Raw genomic sequence first — 20,511 nt, 5'->3', positions numbered from 1 at the left:
TAGGGGAAATGTTGCACATCTGTATTTTTAACAGGCTACTCTATATATGCTTGAACAATGATAGTAAATGGGACTTACTCCTGGGTAAGTGTGGGTAGGATTGCAGCCTAGGATAGTCAAAAAATTTTCCTGCTTGATGTCACTTCTGGTCATGACATCACTTCTGGTGGGTCCTGACTGATTCTCATTCTAAAAAGTGTGTCCTGGTGCTAAAAGTTTGAGAACCACTGTCCTAAAGGATCCTAAAGGGTCCTCTGAAATAGTTTGAAATGGTGAATGTCATACTAAAGAAGACAAGTGTAATTTACATTTGCACATTCGAAGCGCAATCCTATGCATACTCCAAAGTAAGTCCCACTGTGTTCAGTGGGTCTTACTCCCAGGTTAGTGTGCATAGGGTTGCAGTCTCAAATTGATGTTTGCAGATGGGCAATGTGTGATTTAAAAGATCTGGGAAGGACGTGGTGGGAGGGGAGGGAGTAGATGACAGAAGTGTCGCCAATACTGAGATGTTCGTGTTTAACCCATTTTTGCCCGGCCCACAGGTGTGTAGACATTTGGTCCCTGTTGCATCTATGCAACGCTGGGCAGAAAGCTGTCTAGCATGTGGGAAAAAACCGTGGCCAACTCCTGCTCACAGCCCCCCCCCCGTGCCATCCAAGTCATGCTTTCTGTGCAGCTCCTTCCACTGCTCCAGAAAAGCCTTCCGAAGGCAGCCTGCCTGGGGTGGGGGCTCCTTCGATGCACGCCTTGCAGGGGAGGGAGACCCTTCCAGCGCTTACACCCGTTCCGCGTCTTCACGTGACTGCCTCTTTCACACGTGCCTGCGACCCGCCCTGCTGGGATCTCTGCCTGCCAGCCCCTTCCCTTGGCGGAGAGAGGCGCGCACGTGCCCGCGGTGCCCCCCCGCCTCAGCCTGCATTGCTCGTGCAGGCGCTGCTGGGGAGGCTGGCTGACGTCGGGAGAGGCGCGGCGGCCTGGGCAGCAGGTAGAGTCCTCCGGCAGCCAGCCAGGGGCGCACTGCGCTCGCGCCTCCGTGCGGATGCTGCCATGAGCCGGGGCCGGAGCCGGGGCGGTGCTCGGGCGCTGGCTGCTCCCGGGGCCGGCCGGATGAGGGGCGCCGGCAGGGGCGGCTAGGGGGGCAGGCGCCGCCCGGCCATGGGCTGCCTGCAGAGCGTGGCGTGCAAGGCGCGGGTGCGCAGGGAGAACATCGTGGTGTACGACGTGTCGGCCTCCATCGAGCCGGGCGCCACCGCCATCGAGGAGACGTCGCCCATCGTGCTGCGCTACCGCACGCCCTACTTCCGCGCCGCGGCCCGCGTCCTCATGCCGCCCATCCCGCGCCGCCATACCTGGGTGGTGGGCTGGATCCAGGCCTGCAACCACATGGAGTTCTACAACACCTACAGCGACCTGGGCATGTAAGTGCGGCGCCAGGGCGGGGCCTGCAGAGGCTGCCCCGCTGCAGCCAGGGGTGAGGGTCACCCACCGGCCCCGAGACCCGAGGAGGCAGGGCTGTCGGTGCAAAGGGTAGCCCGGGGTGCGGCTGCAGCTGCCCCCCAACTAGGCGGAGGTGGCTTCTGCGGCCAATTGCCCGGGGGCTGCAGGATGCCCCTCACACAGACAACCCTCAGCGCCTGTGCCCTTCCAGAAAAGATGAATGGTGTGTGTGTGTGTGTCCTGTCTTCCTGACTACAGCAACAGGTCCCCTGTGGGTGCTCCAAGGTGTTGGAGGCGGTTCCTTTGCAAGAGCAGGTGGTGTTGCCTCCCTGCATTATTTTATTTTCTCCTAAATGCAAAAATTTGTTTTCAGAATAGGTTTTTTATTCCCTTGGTGAAATAGTCACTGCAAGAACCGACTTACAGCCCAATCCTCTGCTTATCTACTCAGAAGTCAGTCCCATTGTCTTCAGTGGAGCTTACTCTCAGGAAAGTGTGCATAGGATTGCAGCCTTAGGGCCCAATCCTATCCAGTGCTGGTGCTGCTGTGCCAATGGGGTATCCACTGCTTCCTGGGTTGGGGAGGCAGTCTTGGAGGCCTCCTTAAGGTATGGGGACATTTGTTCCCTTACCTTAGGGCTGCATTGTGGCTGCCCCGGTGCTGGAAAGTTGGATAGGATTATGTCCTTAGTCTAGGAATAAGGCAAAGGGAGAAAGGGTTCACCCACCTCCCCCAGCACTGCTCCTCCAACTAAGGGCCCCATCCTATCCAACTTTCCAGTGGTGATTCAGCCATGTCAACAAGGCATACACAGCATCCTGCAAGGGGGAACAGTTATGGAGGTCTCTTCAAGGTAAGGGAACATTTGTTCCCTTACATCAGGGTTGTATTGTGGCTGCATTGGCGCTGGAAAGTTGGATAGGACTAGGTTCTAAGAGCCCTTCGCCTCTTTTAATTGAAAATAGAAATGTCCTCAGAACGCATCACAGATCTACCATATCTTGTGCCATTTCACCCACAATGATTGCCTATGCTCCAGCACTGCTCCTCCAACTAAGGGCCCCATCCTATCCAACTTTCCAGTGGTGATTCAGCCATGTCAACAAGGCATACACAGCATCCTGCAAGGGGGAACAGTTATGGAGGTCTCTTCAAGGTAAGGGAACATTTGTTCCCTTACATCAGGGTTGTATTGTGGCTGCATTGGCGCTGGAAAGTTGGATAGGACTAGGTTCTAAGAGCCCTTCGCCTCTTTTAATTGAAAATAGAAATGTCCTCAGAACGCATCACAGATCTACCATATCTTGTGCCATTTCACCCACAATGATTGCCTATGCAAATGTGCCCCTCTTTGATTTTCCAAGATATGCAGAAATATGGCCTTGTGAGGGGAGCGGATCCATAGTGATGCTAGTGGACACCTACCTGGGCAGATGTGCTCCTGGTAATGGGTCCCAGTTTCTTCTTCCACCAAAGAAAGCACCTTGGACAGTGCCATCCCAACAATTACAGACTTGCATGTTCTCCCTGCACCTGAAGTGGCAGTATGAATGTGTCCTAATTGCAGCAAGTGCCATCTGCTGTTATTAGAAGACTTAAACTAACAAAACATATGTTCCTTGGGCCTGTTCAGCATTTGGGATAACCATATGATACTCTTGAATTCCTAACTTAATCTAGGAGTTCCTTCATAGGTATCTTTTGTGATGAGAGAACATAAGAAAATAAGAACAGCCCCACTGCATCAGGCCATAGGCCCATCTAGTCCAGCTTCCTGTATCTCACAGCAGCCCACCAAATGCCCCAGGGAGCACACCAGATAACAAGAGACCTCATCCTGGTGCCCTCCCTTAGAGCTCCACAACCTGCAGCAAAATGTTGCAGTGACTCCCCGGTCCCATAAAGGAGATTTCCTGGCGCAGAGCTTTGTAGTACTGTTTGTTTTGGGAAGGGAAGTTTCAGGATCAGGACACCTTTTTCCTTTCCTACTCACATTAGAAGGCTTTTCTGTGTGATGCTGTATAGTATTAGAAGGTCAGGTTTGAGGCTGCCTGACTGAGCATTTTGTTGTTGTGTATAGGAGCTGGTAAGAGTTTTGGAAAGCAGAGAAGAAGAAATCTCTTTTTCTTCTGAATCTCTTTTCCTTCTGAAATGTCCCTATACAGTAAAAGGAAAAGTTTTTCATCTCATAGTGTGCATTCCCTGGCTTCTAGTCCCACCCCCAACAGTCTTACCTCTCACTGTGCCCAGGGCAAAGGTCCGCGATGCCGCCCCCATACTTACCCAGTGCAATAGAGCCTCTTGTGCCTCCAGAACCGACTGGAGAAGCATTCTGAGGCTTCCCCACTGTCTTAAACAGTGCTTCCAGAAAACCGGAAGTACTATTTCCAATTGCGTCAGGAGTTGCGCGGGCTCAGCACCTGAGGCATTTGCACCCATTTGCTCTGCTCCAGGTCTGCCACTGCCCCCCCCCCAAGATAATTACTATAAATGTTTAAGATCTTGAGTAGATCGATTCACTTCCTCCCCCCACCCTCCATTTCCCTGTGTTCAGCTGGAACCCTAACAACTGTTCTCATCCAGAGACTATTGAAAGATCTGTACAGACTAGAGGAATCCTGTGCACACTGTCCTGGAAGAAAGCCCTACTGAGCTGAATGGATCATACTTCTAAGTAGACATTCAGAGGATTGCCCTCTTAGATCCTTTTTGTTTTCCCCTAAAATGGAAGGGAGACCTTCCCATAGAAATCAATGGAGGCATCCATGTATTTAGCATAGTTGTGATTGGATGGCAATGATATGTCTCTGCTCCACCACAAAGGCCACCAGCAAAGACCAAATTCCCCCTTTCCAGACAATATTAATGATTCTGAACATTTGTTTCATTTCTCTGCTTTCAACATTTCTTAAGGTCCTAGAATCTCAAAAGGTCTTGGAAACAAGGCTAGCTGCTGGTTTAGCATTTTCCCCCCCTCTCCTTTCAATTTTACAAATTTTGGCATACGTAGGGAGTATCCAATTATGTAGAAACCACTATCTTATGTTGGTAATGTTATAACCCTGTTTTGCTTCTAAACGGATAGCCACTTGACCATCTGAATTTAGAAGGGATCCCTTATTAGAAGGGAGGGTGATATGGAGAGCCAGGATGATGCCATGGTTTGGGAGTTAGACCTGGAAAATCCAGGTTCAAATCCCTGCTCAGCCACGAAGCTTTGTGAGTGACTTTAGGCCAGTCACTATCTCTCAATTTCACCTACCTCACAGGGTTGTTGACAGCAAAAGGAGAGAAGGAAGCATGTATACCAGCTCCTTGGAGGAAGGGTGGTATAAAAATGTGACAAATAATGATTTTGAACTTGGCAGATGGAAGATTGAAGGATAGTGCTAGCCTTCGGCTTTCTAGTAAGTTCATGACAGAGGTGAGACTTAAATCAGGGACTTGCTGATTCACAGCTCATTTCTACTGTAAACACTGCAATTACTGTTGGAAAAAGTGGCATTACACTAGTCTTTCTGACAGCAAGCACATCAAGTGTGAACATCATGCAAATGTTTTTAAACTTACATGTGCCAAGTCTGGGAACTCAGGAACATTTAGGGCAGATCTGCATTTCATCTGCGAAAAAATCTGCGTCTACAGCAGTGGTACACTGTTTCCTGCAATAAACATGTAAACCACCTGTAACAAATGTCTGGAAATCCTGACTGGGCTGGAGTCCCAAGATGTGTATATGTCATCCATAGTTTCTGTGTTTTCCTCAGTGTAACAACAGTGGAATACATACAAGAAAGGCAGGGGTGGCCCATCCACGAACAAAGGAGCTTCATTCATTCATTCATCCACCAGGGCAACCAAGGCAGTTTCAGTTCCAAAACCAACTCTCAAGCCACACTGATGTGGATCAAAATAATTCACATTATTAAGAAATACCTGATTCCCTGTTGCCATCACCTGCCTTGTCTAAGAACTGAATTTGAGAGACTGGCTAGTAATTATTTAATCCAGGAGGATTGGATTAAAAAAAACAAAACAGTCTTGCAATGTCTTCCTTCAGCATATTTCTTATAAAATGCTTCTTATCCATTTTCTAGTCACTGTGGGATTCCCTTTTCTCTGCCATTAATAACTGAGGCAAGGAGACTGCAGCAGTTACTGCCTACCAGATTGTGACTCCCTGTGGCCTCATTCCCCCTCTTAGGCCCTGCTGTGCTTGACTGAGCCATCAGGAGAAAAAGGATTTTTGGAATCTACAATTTTGTCCACATCCCTTGCCTTCTCACAGGCTTTGATTCTCTCCCATATAATCAAGATGTGCTGGTGTTTCCAGTAACCATAGCAACCGAAACACATCCTCCAAAGGCCACAGTTAAAATCAGTGAGCTTAAGCTCGCACCAGTGTTGGGTGATGGCCTAAGTTGCTCTCATTGGGCATGGAAGTGCACGTCCCTTTTGGGTGCCTACAGCAGCCATAGCACATGAATATTTTGTCATTGCAACGACTGCTTCAGTCATCTGCAAGATAACTGGTCCCTTATCCAATGCCTCGGCATTTCTCCAAGTACCAACAGAAAGGACATGGGCAGTTGGACCTGGATATATCTTTTAATATATCACAGTTGGTTTGGGTTTTGCTTTTTTTCTCTCAACTGTCAGGCATATGGATTGTGTCATAGCTTGATGTGTCTGCTTTGTTTTACTTGAGTTGTGCAAGAAGTTCTAGAATAGGAATTTGGGGGAGACCTACAGAAATTGGTGCTCTCCCCTGCCCAAAATGCTGTCATGCTTTAGACTCTACCCACTTGCCCCGTACAACTCTGCTTACTCAAGCTATCCCGTGGTTCAGTGTGAATTTTTCATTATCGCAGTCACCCTTATATTTACTTATGTGATTCTAAAAAAAAAAAAAATTACACCCTGTGTTAGCCATTATGATGAGTAGAGTAGGGTGTTTAAAGGGGGTAAGAGTGAACCAAAAAGTGATTTTAAAAAGTAACTACCTAGGTCCTACTCTAAGTTATCTGCTATGTTTGCAATCATAGCAGCTAAAAGGGGAATTTTCTTTTCAGGAGCATTGAAAGACGATAATAGATGAAAACGCACTGTCACACATGGGAGCAGCAGCCAAGCATGCAACCCTGCCCCACAAAAATGCAGGCACCTTCTCTCCACACAGACATGTATAAGCAGTTCCAGATAGTTCTCCTCCCCCACAACAACCTTGTTGTTGACAGGTTGAAGGAGACAGCAGCAGCTCTTCCCCTTTCTTTCTGGGGTTTGAAAATTGCACGGCTCCCTTCCCCACCTTGTTAATTAAGGAGGGGGAGCAGAGCCCTAGGAGAGAATGCTCAGCAATCAGGCTCCATTTAGGTCTGGACTTCAAGTACCCACAGAGTTGCACCACTTGTCCTATGGACTTTGGCATAGCCCATTATGTCAATTTATGTTGGTTCTGAAGTGGAGCATGTTGAGCACCTGGGACAGGGCGCTCACCACCTTCCCCCACTATCTTGAAGACTCTTTAGCTCACCCCTCTCTTCCAGACTTCCATCTTCTGCTCCTTTTCCTTCCTCCTTTTCAAATATAGCCTGCCAAGGAGGAGGACAGAACAGCTCTGCATGTCCTGTTATCTGCTGCCATGTGACTCAGTGGCAGCACAAGTGAGATGGGGCAGGTGAGATGAGGCAAGCCATGGTGAGCAACTGCCTCTGTCCACCTCATTCAGGCCAGACCTGATCTGATTGTGTGACTAAGGCTGCAATCCTGAGTGTACCTTGGGCTTACACAAGTCCCTTGTGCCAACCCAGGAGGTTCACAAACGTGCCATAAAGCATGTTTGTGCCTCCTTAAGAGTCGTGCCCCAGCTGGCCTCCCACGAAGGAGGGAGCAGAGTTTGGAAGGGCTGGAAATGTAAGGGTGGAGAGAGAGAAATGGGGAGGTGAGTGAGGAGGAGCAAAGGGGAAAGAGTAGAGAAGGGGAGACGGAGCAGAAAAAGGAGACTTGGACAGAACAAGGAGGTGGGATTCCCCAAAGACTAAGGGAGGTAGAGAGGGAAGTGAATGTGAAAGCAGGGGAGGCAAACCTGAAGAGGAGGGTGGGAGAACAGAAACAGGAAGGCAATAAAGGAAGGTATGGGGGGTGAGCTGCAATGACTGGGGAGTCAGGGATTGGAAGAAGTACAGTGGAGAGGAGGAGGAAAAGGGAAGCAGACCCAGGAAGATACATAGGAGAAGAAGAAGATGAAAGGACTGAGGAACAAGTTAGGGGTTGAGTTAGGTGGGGGAGAAAACAAGCAGCTCCTCCCAGGTTGTAGCTGTTCTGTGAGCAGAAGCTATTAGGCCTTTGCATCCCTTGAACCCATTTGTGCCTGCACGATTAAACCCTAAACCACCCTTAACACAGCATAGTTGGGTGTAGAAGGTCCCCAAGCAGCCACCAGCCAAAATGAAGGAATTCTCTTTAGTAGCTACAGTGAGGAAGCTGAGAGAATTACTTCGACTAATGGCCTGAAGGGGTCTGGAAAAGTATTTAGAACCCAAAAGTGAAACTGTAAGACAACTCCTGGGAATAGACCAACCTTGAGCATCATCCTCTCTCCATAAGTTCCTTTTTTCTCCTTGTTGTTGCACAGTGAAACTCTACCGTATCGTGCCCCTCCCCATACAATGTCAAACTGTTCCCTTAGATCAGGGGTGCCCAAACCTCGGCCCTGGGGCCACTTGCAGCCCTCAAGGACTCCTAGTCCAGCCCGTGGGGCGCCACCAGTTTCCAATTAACCTCTGGTCCTCCAGAAACTTGCTGGAGCCTGCACTGGCGTGACGCAACTAGTCTTAGCGTGACAGCCAACTGTTCAACCTCTTGCATGAGCTGTGGGATGAGGGCTCCCTCCATTGCTTGCTATTTCATGTCTGTGATGCAGCAGTGGCAGCAAAGGAAAAGCTGACCTTGCTTTGTGCAAGGACTTTTATAGGTCTTGAACTATTGCAAGACCATCATTCACTCATATAAGTGTCAACTCTAATATATTCATTTATGTAAATTTATTCAAATTTAAAATGTAAATTAATTCTTTTTTTTCCCTGGCCCCCAACACAGTGTCAGAGAGATGATGTGGCCCTCCTGCCAAAACGTTTGGACACCCCTGCCTTAGATTGAGGCAGAGCCAAGGGGACCCATCACAGTGTACAAAAAAATCACATGAACTTTCTTGATGTAGTTCTTGCAATACTTCTATAAGGTCAGTAGCATTTTTCTCATATTGCAGCAGGGGAGCTGAAGCTGAGGAAGAGTGGCTTGCTTAAAGTGAATCTAGTGAATTAGTGGCCAAAGCAAGATGAAACCGGGGGCTCTCTATAGTTCAATCACTAACAGCCCAGCCCTATCACCCACCAGTTTATAGCATGCAGCCGAGTCAACAGAGTGCACGCTGCATGCCGTGGGGTGGTGGGAACAGTACCAAAAAACCAATGAGAGGTAAGTAAAAATTGTAGCTCGCATAAGTCCAGAGACGAAGGGGGCAGGTCAGGTTGGAAACTTTGAGATAGGCTCTCTCACTTTCGCTGCAGGGATCCACTCCTTCAGTCCCCAAACCATCCCCTGTCCTCCCCTCGCTTCCTTACTTCCTCCAGTGTAGCCTGCATCAATGTGTGCAGGGAGCCACTTGTAGTATCCGTTGGCAGCTCTCTCTCTCACTTGGCAGCAGTACACCATTTATAGTGGTGCCATGCTGTTTATAACAGTGGAACGCAAGTCTTACAAAAGAGTTTTTCTGTTGTAACTCCACGATAGGATTGGGCTGTTAGCCTCTATATGCTGTAGGCTACCATTACTATGGTATCACCATTCCACTTCTTCTCCATCTCACCTATTTTTTATTTTTCAGAACCTTTGCCGTTTAGTCCAGGCCTGTAGAGCTATTCTTTTCATCGCTATATCCTGAAGACACTGCTGTTTTTGCTGCCATACTTGCCTAGCAGCACAATCTAGGATTGGGCTGCCAGTCAGAGCATGTTGTGACAGCGGAAAGCAGTTCTAGTGTTGCAGGATGGCTGCCAACTGTGCACAGAGCACTCTATCAGGGTGGGGAGGGGGCACAACTGGGTTGGGAGGGTGGAGGAAATGAAGGGAGGATGCAGGACGGGGTAGTTCTGGCCACTGTCATAAACAGAGGTGGCACAGATCCAAAGAGACCCATTGTGGAAAGGGAGGCTTACAGAGGGGCAAGGGGAAACAATTCCCTTTTCCCCTGTGGAGCCTTTGGATCTCCCCCCTCCCCCAGTTGGTTACAGCATGCTTGTCTTTGGTACAGCTGCATCAGTGACAGGGTAAGGATAGGATTGGGCTGTAAGACTATAAAACCAGGAAGCAGGTCACATGACATGGTTGGTGGGCTGCATTTAACTTGACGGGTCACAAGTTGTAGAGGCCTGTTGTGAACATCCATTGTCCACACAAAATTGCTTAGGAGCATTGTTTGGGCGGGGAAATTTGTCAGCTATTTATGGGAATGAGTGTGCTGTAGAATCTGTGCAGATAAAGGCGTACTCTGTAAATGCTGTGTTGCTTGGCAATGCTGAGGTAATTTGGGATTTGCGTTGTCTGCTCTATGTAAGGGGCAACGTGGTAAGAGTCATGGAATCACTGAGACTGAATTACTAAACAGCTAGTTTTGAATAAAATTTACTTTTTAAGTGCAAGTGGACATCCAGTTGGGTGCTGGATGTGCCTTGTGTACTCAGTGTTGTGTACATATCCTGTCAGTATGGTGCTTTCATCAAGCTGATGTGTAATAACTGAAGGAGACAACATTACTAATTCTAGTGTGTGATTGGGATAGATGGGCCAGATTGAGACCTAACTTAAAGACAAAAGGCATGTTTCATGCTGGAGAATATGGACAGTTCCGAGGTAGTGGAAAAACAAAAACCTGTAATCACAATCTCAGGAGTGCATTATAATGTTTTTCTGATCTGATCTTTCCTGAGTCTATGACACATGACATGACTCAAAGAAAAGATGTGTGCTTTGTCTATCCAGGGCTGGTTAACTTTTCAGTTTTAGGGCTCCTGAACCTTAAACAATTGTGTACAGGAGGGAGTTTAAGCTGGTGCAGCTTGTTGTCTGTAAGATGGCAAGCTGCACCTGCTAAAATGCCCTCTTCTGTATAATTGTTTAAGGTCCAGGAGCCCTAAAACTGAAAGGTTAACCACCCCTGGATAGACAAAGCACACATCTTTGTGTCATGTTATGTGTAGCAGGTAGCATATGAATGCACCTGTTCTTACTACAAATGTACCATTCTCTGTAGTGGTGGCAGTGGTGGAGCTCCTTAGCCCCGCGCCCCGGGGCAGAGGTCCACAATGGTGCCCCCACAGACTGTTGCTGCCCCCGTGCACAAATCAACCCTCCCCCCATTCACCTGAGGCTCACAGAGCCTCACGCAACCCAGTTCCGGAATATTGGAAGCGCAGTTTCCAATCCCGTCAGGAGCCTCAGAAAGGCTTTTGCAGGAACCGACAGCCTCTCGCCTGACGCATTTGCCCCATGGACTGCAATGGTAGGTCCACAACTAAGTGGTGGTGCCACCTTCCATAGAACCTTTTCTTTTAGATCAGCGTTTCTCAAACTGTGGGTCGGGACCCACTAGGTGGGTCGTGAGCCAATTTCAAGTGTGTCCCCATTCATTTCAATATTTTATTTTTAATATATTAGACTTGATGCTACATGGTACATGACTGCATTTGGGGAAATATGACTGATCTGTACTTTTTAACAGGCTACTTTGTATGTGCTTTTAACAATGATAGTCAATGGGACTTACTCCTGGGTCAGTAGGATTGCAGCCTAGGATTGTTAAAAATTTTCCTGCTTGATGATGTCACTTCTGGTGGGTTCTGACAGATTCTTATTCTAAAAAGTAGGTCCTGGCGCTAAAAGTTTGCAAACCACTGTTTTAGATTATTTAATTTGAAAGTAAGTCAGCTACAGTTTTACCAAATGTGGGCAATTCCCCTCCCCTGCCTCCAAGAGGCAGTCCCTTCCTCCCAGTTGCATTCCTCTACCCCAAGAGTCCTCTGTGTTCCATTCCTAAAGATCTTCTCATTCATGGGTGCCGTTGTTGTTGTCGGTGTTCAGCAGCCTGCCACTTGCAGCATGAATCTACAAGGTTGTATTTGAAGCATCTATAATTGCATTTTATTTTCTGCTGGTGCCCCATTCATAGAATCCTAGAGTTGGAAGGGCCCTTCAAGGTCTAGTTCAACCCCCATTTGAATCAGGAAAAACCTCTCTTTTTCCTAAATGGCAGTTGGTCCAGATTATGAAGTTTGGTGATAAGTGATATAGTGCAGTTAGACCGTGCTCTAAGTCAGAGGTATGAGCAAGGAAACACACTTTTCATTTGCCATCTGGGCAGGGCCAGCTCCAGAGGGTGGATCTGCCTAGGCTTTTGCTAGGGGCTCAAGGCTCCCAGTGGGCTGCGACTAGCTTCAAAGTTCCCTTCGGAAAATCTAGAGTTGCATCTTGACTCTACATTTTCTTAATACTATGTGCAACTTGCAAGTGAACTTTGTGGCTGCTACAACTCTTACAGCATCCAGTGGGATTCTCCGAGGAGCCTCTAGAAACCACCCATTGCCATGTCTGCCTCGTGGCCTGGCTATTTAGTAAGTGGGTGAAGGTGAAGAACTGAACAGGAGAAGGAACAAGTGAGCAGTGAGGGGACATTGGTACATGCTTCATACATGTGCACACAGAAATTTTTTGTGTACCAGGGCTTTTACATTAGAAATACAGTACAGTAGCTTTGAAACCATAGTTACTTCAGAAGCATGACCCTGGGATTCTGTATATAGATACCTTGAAAGCAGCTTTTGGACGGAGTTGAGTTGCTGTGACAAGTGACAGAAAACTGAAGAATTTATTCGTTTGGTTAAAAGTTTAAAAAAAAAAGGCACAATTTCCCATGTACCAATTTTTGCAAATGAGACTCTGAGTGCAGGATAAATGTAAAAGAATGGATCCGAAATGAATTAAGTTTGAGGAGATAATTTATAGATGATCACAAATATAGGCTGTCAGTAATGACCCAATGTATTTTTTATATCAGTATAAGGAAGAATTCTTATTGTGTAAAGTAGGACTTAAATAAGGACTTAACTAGAAGTGTTTGTTTCCAGTGAGTAAGATAGGATCACAGTCTAAGTCTTACTGAACACAAAGGGCTTTACTTCAGATTAAAATAAATAATACCATTTCCAAACACCTCTAGACCTAACAGATAATGTATGGGCTTGCATATGAGAGAGTACCATGCTTCAGATATCACACAGAACCATTTTATTCACTTCTATTTATGTGGTTTCGCTAAGATGTATCTTCCCCCCCCTTCCCATTGGAAAGAAGACCAGAAGACACTTTGTTTCTTTCCCTCTAGTTAACTGTTCCTGCAAATATAATGCATTGGCCCCTTTCCAATTTTACAGCATCAAGTCATTTACCTCTTCCAGCTAGCTGCAGTGCTCACAATAGATCACCATAATTGTTGCATAAAAGTTGGCTTTGTTCCCAGAATAAGTTTCAGTTTATTAGAAAAAGTTAAAATGCTTGCCAGGCAAACTGCCAAACTACCTGCTCTCTACCCCCACCTCCTCCCTTCTGTGTGAAAGATAATGCTAATACTGGCTCTTGTGGGGGAAGGAGAGTAATCCTCTGGCCTTGGCTTCTCTCTTCTAACTGTGCCAATGTCCACAGGTGAGCAACAATGCCAGACTCATTTTTGCTTGGCATTCCCCCCCTCCCCCGTCTCAGTTTTTCCTCGCCTCTTTATTGAAAAAGCTCTTGATTTCTCAGTCTTCGGCACTTTCTAGATGAGATTTTGAATTTGTCATAGTGTTTTGAGAAGCATGTGTGGGTTTAGTACTATTGTAGGAGGGACTGATTGGGATTATTAGGGAGGCAGGGCGGTTAGTCCTCTTTTCCCACACTGCAGTCCTGGTGCTGCAACTTCCCTCGGGAGGGAAGCTGCCATTGGCTCCATGTTTGATCCTCACAGTGCATTCCTAAACATTGGCCTGATAATTCTGTGCCAATAGCAAACACTAATGATAACAATATTGAATCAAAACTCTAATTAGAAATATATACAAGTTTACCCTTTTAAATTTTAAAAAAAAAATTTAAATTTAAAAATTTTTTAAATTTAAAAAAAAAATAAAGATTTTTTTTTACATGGATTTGACTCAACCTGAATGGCCACTGCAAATGAGAAGGAATGTGCTAATCTCTGGAGAAGCGGAAAAATGCGTCCCTTTAAAATTACAGTTTAAAAAAAAATTGACTTTCTTACTGTTGTAGAGAGACAGTCGTGCAAGCAATTACAGGTATAACCTAATTATCCATGGATTTGTCACCCATGGAAAAGTTCATGGATTTTTCTTTCTCAATGCAATGAGAAGGGCCCTTTAAAGGAAAAAAAGTTGTTTAACAATAGCCTACAATAGTTAATTGGAGACAATCCATCAATCATTTTCTCTCCAGGCACTTAGAATGGCTTCTCTGCAACCCCTCCCTTCCCCTTGAGCACTTGAAAGAAAGATAATCACTTTGCATTCTTTCCCAGCTCCCTAGGTGAAGGGAGGGGTCAGTGACTCCAAGTAAAGCGCCTGGAGAGAGACTGATTAATGAATTGTCTGCCTAATGACTCTGACTTACATCATAAAAGCTGTTTTTAAATCGCCTAGCAAAGGGACATTGTTTTTCAAATGGATTTGCTTTAATGTCATTTTTGCCTTCCACATGAGAATGGGAATGGGAGTGGAACTCTCACAAATAATAAGACTAAACCTGTACAAAAATTCAAAAGAACCTTTTTAAACATGCTATTAAATAAGAACCTTATTTAATAAGCTAGTGTTTGAAAAAAATGTTTAAATCATTTGAAAATGCAACCCATAAGAGCATCAAAAAGTCACACATTAAACAAAATGAAACATGGTATATTATACTAATGTATCTTTTTTCCCCTCTACAATGGGAATTGTGTTAGTGTACTGCTCTCAAGAAGGCATAGAATGTATATAGGTATACATATATGTATAGTCTCTGTACCTCTTAGAAGCAAAAAAACTCATCAGGATGAAAGCCTGCAAAGTGAGCAATTGGAAAAAAAAAAATTATTGTTGCCAAGACCTGACATTCTTATACTTCATAGATATCAATCAGTTAAAGATATAGGGCTGTATTTGCAAACACTCAAAAAAGAAACTGTTTTAATTTCAACTCCAGCAAGAGACAAGAGGAAAAAAATTGGTTTTCCATTTGTATCTCAAGATGTTTTGTCTGTTTATCTCCAATATAATCTTGTTTATGAAGCATAATCTATATTCTCATTGAGACTACAAGGAAAATACTTATAGCCACAGAGGCTTGAGTATTTGGTAAAGTGAAACTTTTTTCTTAGGTGGGTGCCAATGTTTGGGAACCACTGCTCTAGGAGGATTACAGGCAGGGGGTTGGACTTAGATACCTTGTGGATCCCTTCTAACTCTATGATTCTAAATAGCCAAACCATAGGATTGGGCCATAAGCATGGTTTCCTGTTGCCTATCAGTCATAGGTTGCTATCTGGGGTGTCTTGGGAAACGCATGCTTGACTGAATTCCTTTCCTTCAGAGAGCAGAGTTGATTATTTTTGAACTGATTTCAGAGTGCTGAAGAAAGTCTGAGCAAATAGATTTTGTCACCTCAGTGGAAGAAGATTTAACCCAGATGGACCTGCCTAGGAGCAGCTACAAACCACCTCGAGATAAGCAATCACAAATGACAATTCAAGCAGCAGTTGTCAGTGAGCATGACATAAATATTGTGGTCATCCCTTATCCCACCCATCCCCATCACCCTCCCCCCATCAAGGTTGCTAACCCATTAAAGAAGATAATCATTCCAACCTATTTCTCTGACACTGATTCGGGGTAGCTGCATGAAACTAGGCTGGATTTATTGGAGGTAATTGGTGTGTACTGTTGAGTGTGCAGATCATCTGGGAGCATGTGAATTGTGTTTGGAAGTCCTCTGGGACTTATTTCTTTGGCACTTCAGGTCAGAGCCCTGTGTGGCCTAGAGATAGACTTGTTTCCAAGGTCTCTACAGGAAAGTGATGAGAGAGGTTAGAAGCTGCATGGATACGGTGCTCCTGTGAGTTCTCTCTCTCTCTTTCCCTTGGACTCATAGAGATGCATTTCACTGCCCTGTGGGATCACTGTTGGTTAAGGTGGCACCACCAGGGATGAGGCCGAAAACACGCTTTAGAAGATGCAACAGTGTCTGAATGTGCATCACTTATTTTCCCCAGAGGAGTGATTGGCAGCAATTCATTAACATTGGCAGAGGTTAAAGATGCATGGACAGGGGAATAGTACTGGGGTGGGTGCGAAAACCGCTTCCTCCCCATAGTGATGCATTTGTCTCTGTGAGGGCAAATCTGTGTCCATTCTCAGCTGGATTGGGTTTCTTGGACACACTGTGGCATAAGAGAATACGTAAAAATGGGAGCTTACCTGGATATCCTTTCTATTGTTTATCAAGGAGTAAGTTTAATATGTTGCACTTGAAAGTGTAGAGTGTTGGATCATTATTCACTAGGTGAGAGTTTTGCGAAAACTGTCAATAGGAAAATAGTGGTTTTGTGAGGCAGTTGCATAATAATTAGCACAAGCTGTCAAATGGATTGCTTAGTAGGGTGTCTGCTTCTAGATCATTGTACAGCATTTTGGTTTGCCATCTCCAATAGTAGTTACAGCATTTTGGTTGTGGTCTCCATTAGCAAACCCAGCCTGAAGCAGGAACCACTTGTTGTTTTTTTCTAGATGTACTTTCTCCTCTTGTTTTTCTCCTTTTAAAAACTGGATTTTAAACAAATAGCAGTGATGCTACTGTTGTGTCCTGTTTGTGAAGAACAATCTCCACGACTTGCTTTCTTAACCTTATTTTCTGATTTGCTCCTCTAGGTCAAGCTGGGAACTTCCAGACTTGAGAGAAGGGCGTGTAAAAGCCATCAGTGACTCTGATGGAGTGAGCTACCCCTGGTATGGGAACACCACAGAAACAGTTACCTTGATTGGCCCCACCAACAAGGTCTCCAGGTTCTCAGTCAGTATGAATGATAATTTCTACCCCAGTGTGACGTGGGCTGTCCCTGTAAGTGACAGCAATGTGCCACTGCTAACCAGGATCAAACGGGACCAAAGCTTTACTACATGGCTAGTAGCCATGAATATGACCACCAAGGAAAAAATTATCTTACAGACTATAAAATGGAGGATGCGAGTGGACATTGAAGTTGATCCAATGCAGCTCTTGGGCAAGCGAGCCCGGCTGGTGGGAAGGACTCAACAGGAGCAACCCAAAATTCTGAGCAGAATGGAACCCATCCCACCAAATGCACTAGTGAAACCGAATGCCAATGATGCCCAAGTCCTCATGTGGAGGCCTAAGCGAGGCCCGCCTTTGGTAGTGATACCACCCAAATAGAGATCGTCTTACGACTGTACAACTGAGGGCTTTTGCCACCACCGGTGTGGATACCTGAGCCAAAGAAGACCTCTCGAGTTCACCTGCCTTTTGCAACTGCAAGTGGGAAGAGGGCTTCTTCAGGAAAGTGTTACATGGTAACAGCCAGTGCTGTGTTGCAGGATAGTTGAGCCTCTGGACTTTGGAAGAAGAATCTGTGTGGGTCTACCCTTGAAGGGTATTCATGTGGGGAAAGAGGCTTTCTTATAATAACAGTGAAACACAAGGATGAAGAACATGATTTCCAGTGCCTGTGGCTAATGCTGCTTCCCAGCCAATTAAATGTAGTTATGGAGGCTGTTCTTACCAGACATTCATGAGCTTCCAGTATGTTGCCTACTTTCTGACCTGGTGGGATAGGACAGGATGGGATGGCATATTACCACAACATTATACCTATGCATTTTTAATTGATAATCAAAATTATCACCCTTCTCATTGGAATGAAGAGAATGTTTACAAAGGGGAAAAAGCTGCTCATGCCATCTGTTCAGATTCGCTCTTGTAGAAAGAGCAGCTCTGTCCACAGGGAACTGTCTATGGTGCTGAACTGAAGCACAACTTGAACTACCAATAATGTCCACCACCCTCCCTCTTCCTGGGGATAATTTATTTGAACAAACAGAATTAAGACTTTTTGCATGTTTCACAGTGTGTTTCAAGTAATTGTAAATGTAGGAGCTCTGCCATAGTTTTCCATGCTCTGGGTGAAATCCAAGGTAAATGGACTGGTTACACCTGAGTATTTAAAAGACACTGTTGTTTCAACACACATGATGCCCAATTCTGCTTTTTATACAAACAAAATTAACCTGTAGGTCAAAAGTTGGTCTGCACAAGTATGTTTCTCCAGCTAAGGAGGAAGAGGTTATTGGTTATATTTTGCATGGAGAGAGATTGCTAAAAGGTATTCAAAAGTAGTCTGGGCACAATGTGGCTCATTGTCCAGGCTGGAGAAACATTTCCAAACCACCTTGGTAGTGTTATTTTATTGGAGTCTTTATTGGTACTTGGTACTTTATTAGAGTCTCAGCATGTGTTTAACCACTCCCTGGCAGTGATGGCCTTGTGCATGGATGGGGAAAGAGGGACTGGGAGAGAAGTGATTTGGCTCTGCATCACTCATGAAGCAAGAAAACTGGTACATGAACAGTCATAGCTAGACAGAATGATTTCACAAGGTCAGATGCTACCTGCGTCCCTGATTTAGTGGAACATTTTCCTGAAAATTCTTTTTTCCTCATTTTGCACATGGCCAAAAGAAAAGTATTATTAGTTCTCCCATTATTTGAGGCGGAATCATTGATCTTAATTGGGTAATGAAATGAAATTTGATAATGAACATGGGGGGATAATAGAAACTTGCCTTCTCCTGAATCTTCTTGAGCACTTGTTATCAGAGCCACATTTTGATAGCGTGCTTCTTTGTTGTGGCAATGATGCCAAAACACAAAAGGGGAGAGAACCTATGATTGTTAGCTCATGAGATCTCTAGAGATTGGTTTCAGTTTTCTTCTCTATCTACTCTTTTGACTCCCATGCAATCACCCCTTATAGGAATCATGAAGGAGAAAAGTAGTACAGGTGACTGTAGTTCCAAACCTTGTTTCTTTGATTCTTCAGCGTTGTGAATGGAGCTTTAACAGACTTGTGAGAAAACGTGGTGCTGCAGGAAATTCTTGTGTAGGATAAAAATGATTCACCTTAACTTCTGTGGCAAAATAGTATGTGGAATACATTGTTGTGGGTAGTAACTGCTGTATGAATGTGTACTGTAGTTTAGAGATGCAAAGTAAATTGAGGCTCATGATGATACTTGCTGTTTTCAGGAGCTGATAGTGGTGCAGAATGTGTGGCATCTGAGTGGACTCCCATATGAATTCCATAAGTAGCTATCTAATAGAATGAAGTATTGTCATTCTTGGGTGAGTGGAGATTGGTGCACTCAAAGAGAGTGATGCATTATCCAGTGAGGAGTTTGCCATCTTTTTGCAGATGTTCTGGTATCAGCCATCTGTTTAGATTAGTGTTCTCTAACATCAATCATTCTGTTGGCAACATAAGTACTGTTGCAAGAATGTGGTGTTCTAGGGGAAGAAACCTTGCAGTTCTCCCAGAAATGCTCCAAGTTGCATCTTGTTTGCCATGCAGGAAGCTTAACCCATTTTTGTCTGGCCCACAGGTATACACATCTGTTGTGTATATGCAATGTTGGGCAGAAATGGCTTAAGCTCCTCTTCCCAGCATATTAGGGCTTCATCTTGACATGGTGCTGTCCTGCATTATAGCCAGCCTCACTACCTGCTCTCTCACTCTTGCTCTCTCATTCTGTCATGCTTCTGAGGAACTTGGTCCTCGTCTCCATATATCAAGAATTGCTGAGCAGCTGAGCAGGCACGTGTGTTTCTTGCAGCCACGTCCCTTGGAAGGTTACTATAGTCTTTCATGTGAAGTGCTTTGAACACTCAAATGCTATATAAATGCTTAAGTCAGGGGCCTTCAGTCACAGACTCAGTGCAAACACTCTTGAAAACGCATAATGATTCTGACCTCCATGACAGTCCTTTAGAGTCCACCACATAAGAATTAATGGGAAATGATCAACCAGTATAGAGCTGTGTGTGGCATCCTTGGTATAGCAAGGGTCTGTACATATACATATAAAGAACTACAATGACAGTCCAATCCTAACTAAATTCCTATTCAGCAATGCCAGCGCTGGCTATGCTATGTCCTGCAGGGGAATTTTGGCTGCTGGAGGTCTCCTTGGGTTAAGGGGACGTTTGCTGCCTTCTGTATGGTAAGCCCAGCAACTGCAGTGGGTCAACTTGGACCTGTGCCAGCAATACCACTGGCACAAGTCCAAGTTGATCTGTATAGGCAGATTGGGACTGGGAAAGGGGATAGGATACGGTACACACAGTCATCACCAGTTCCACCCTGTCCCAGACCCAATCTGCCCGCCCTTGTCATCGCCCTCCCTTGCCCCTTTTCACCCTCTTCCCAGTCTCCCCCTACCCTGCACCAGACTTACCTGGTCTGGCAGGCGTCCTTCTCTCTGCTAGCATGTGCGTGACATGCTGGTGTGCCAGCTATGAGCAATGTTGCAAAGTGCTTTATGGCACTTTTGTGGCAGCATGTTCTGATGGAATGTGTTCTGCCTGAGCAGAAGAAAGTTAGGATTGGGCCATCTCTTCCTATGGTTTCGTAGGTGATGCTGGCCTTGCAGGGCTCCTTTAGACATTCAGAAGCTCTGCTACACTTTCACAGAAAACTTTGGAATCAACCACTGCTTCTGGCAGAAAAATGGTTTGTCGGGGCAAACCAATGTGCAAGGTGGTGGATGTTGCCGTAGTGATACTTTGACAATATACACTCCATCTTTTTATGATTTGTAGGGGGGGGAAAGAATTGGGGATTGTCTTGGGGGGTGAGGGACCTCACAGTCCTGTGCCTTCTAAATGTCATTTAGCACAGCACAGTTTTTACATATCCTCTTA

The 20,511-nt window shown here is 45.5% G+C and overlaps 1 protein-coding gene across 1 annotated transcript; it reads left to right on the top strand.

Moving 5' to 3' along the window:
• The first annotated feature begins 1,158 nt into the window (after positions 1-1,158).
• FAM78B (family with sequence similarity 78 member B) lies at positions 1,159-16,972 on the top strand. Its single transcript, XM_066626232.1, has 2 exons — positions 1,159-1,421; positions 16,450-16,972. Exons 1-2 carry the CDS (start codon positions 1,159-1,161, stop codon positions 16,970-16,972), a joined length of 786 nt encoding a protein of 261 aa, XP_066482329.1.
• The last annotated feature ends 3,539 nt before the right edge of the window (positions 16,973-20,511 follow it).

The sequence above is a fragment of the Tiliqua scincoides genome, chromosome 4, assembly GCF_035046505.1.
Source record: "Tiliqua scincoides isolate rTilSci1 chromosome 4, rTilSci1.hap2, whole genome shotgun sequence".
Classification (NCBI taxonomy): Eukaryota; Metazoa; Chordata; class Lepidosauria; order Squamata; family Scincidae; genus Tiliqua; species Tiliqua scincoides.
Note: the sequence above shows the minus strand (reverse complement) of the source record. Positions and strands in the feature narration are given on the sequence as shown.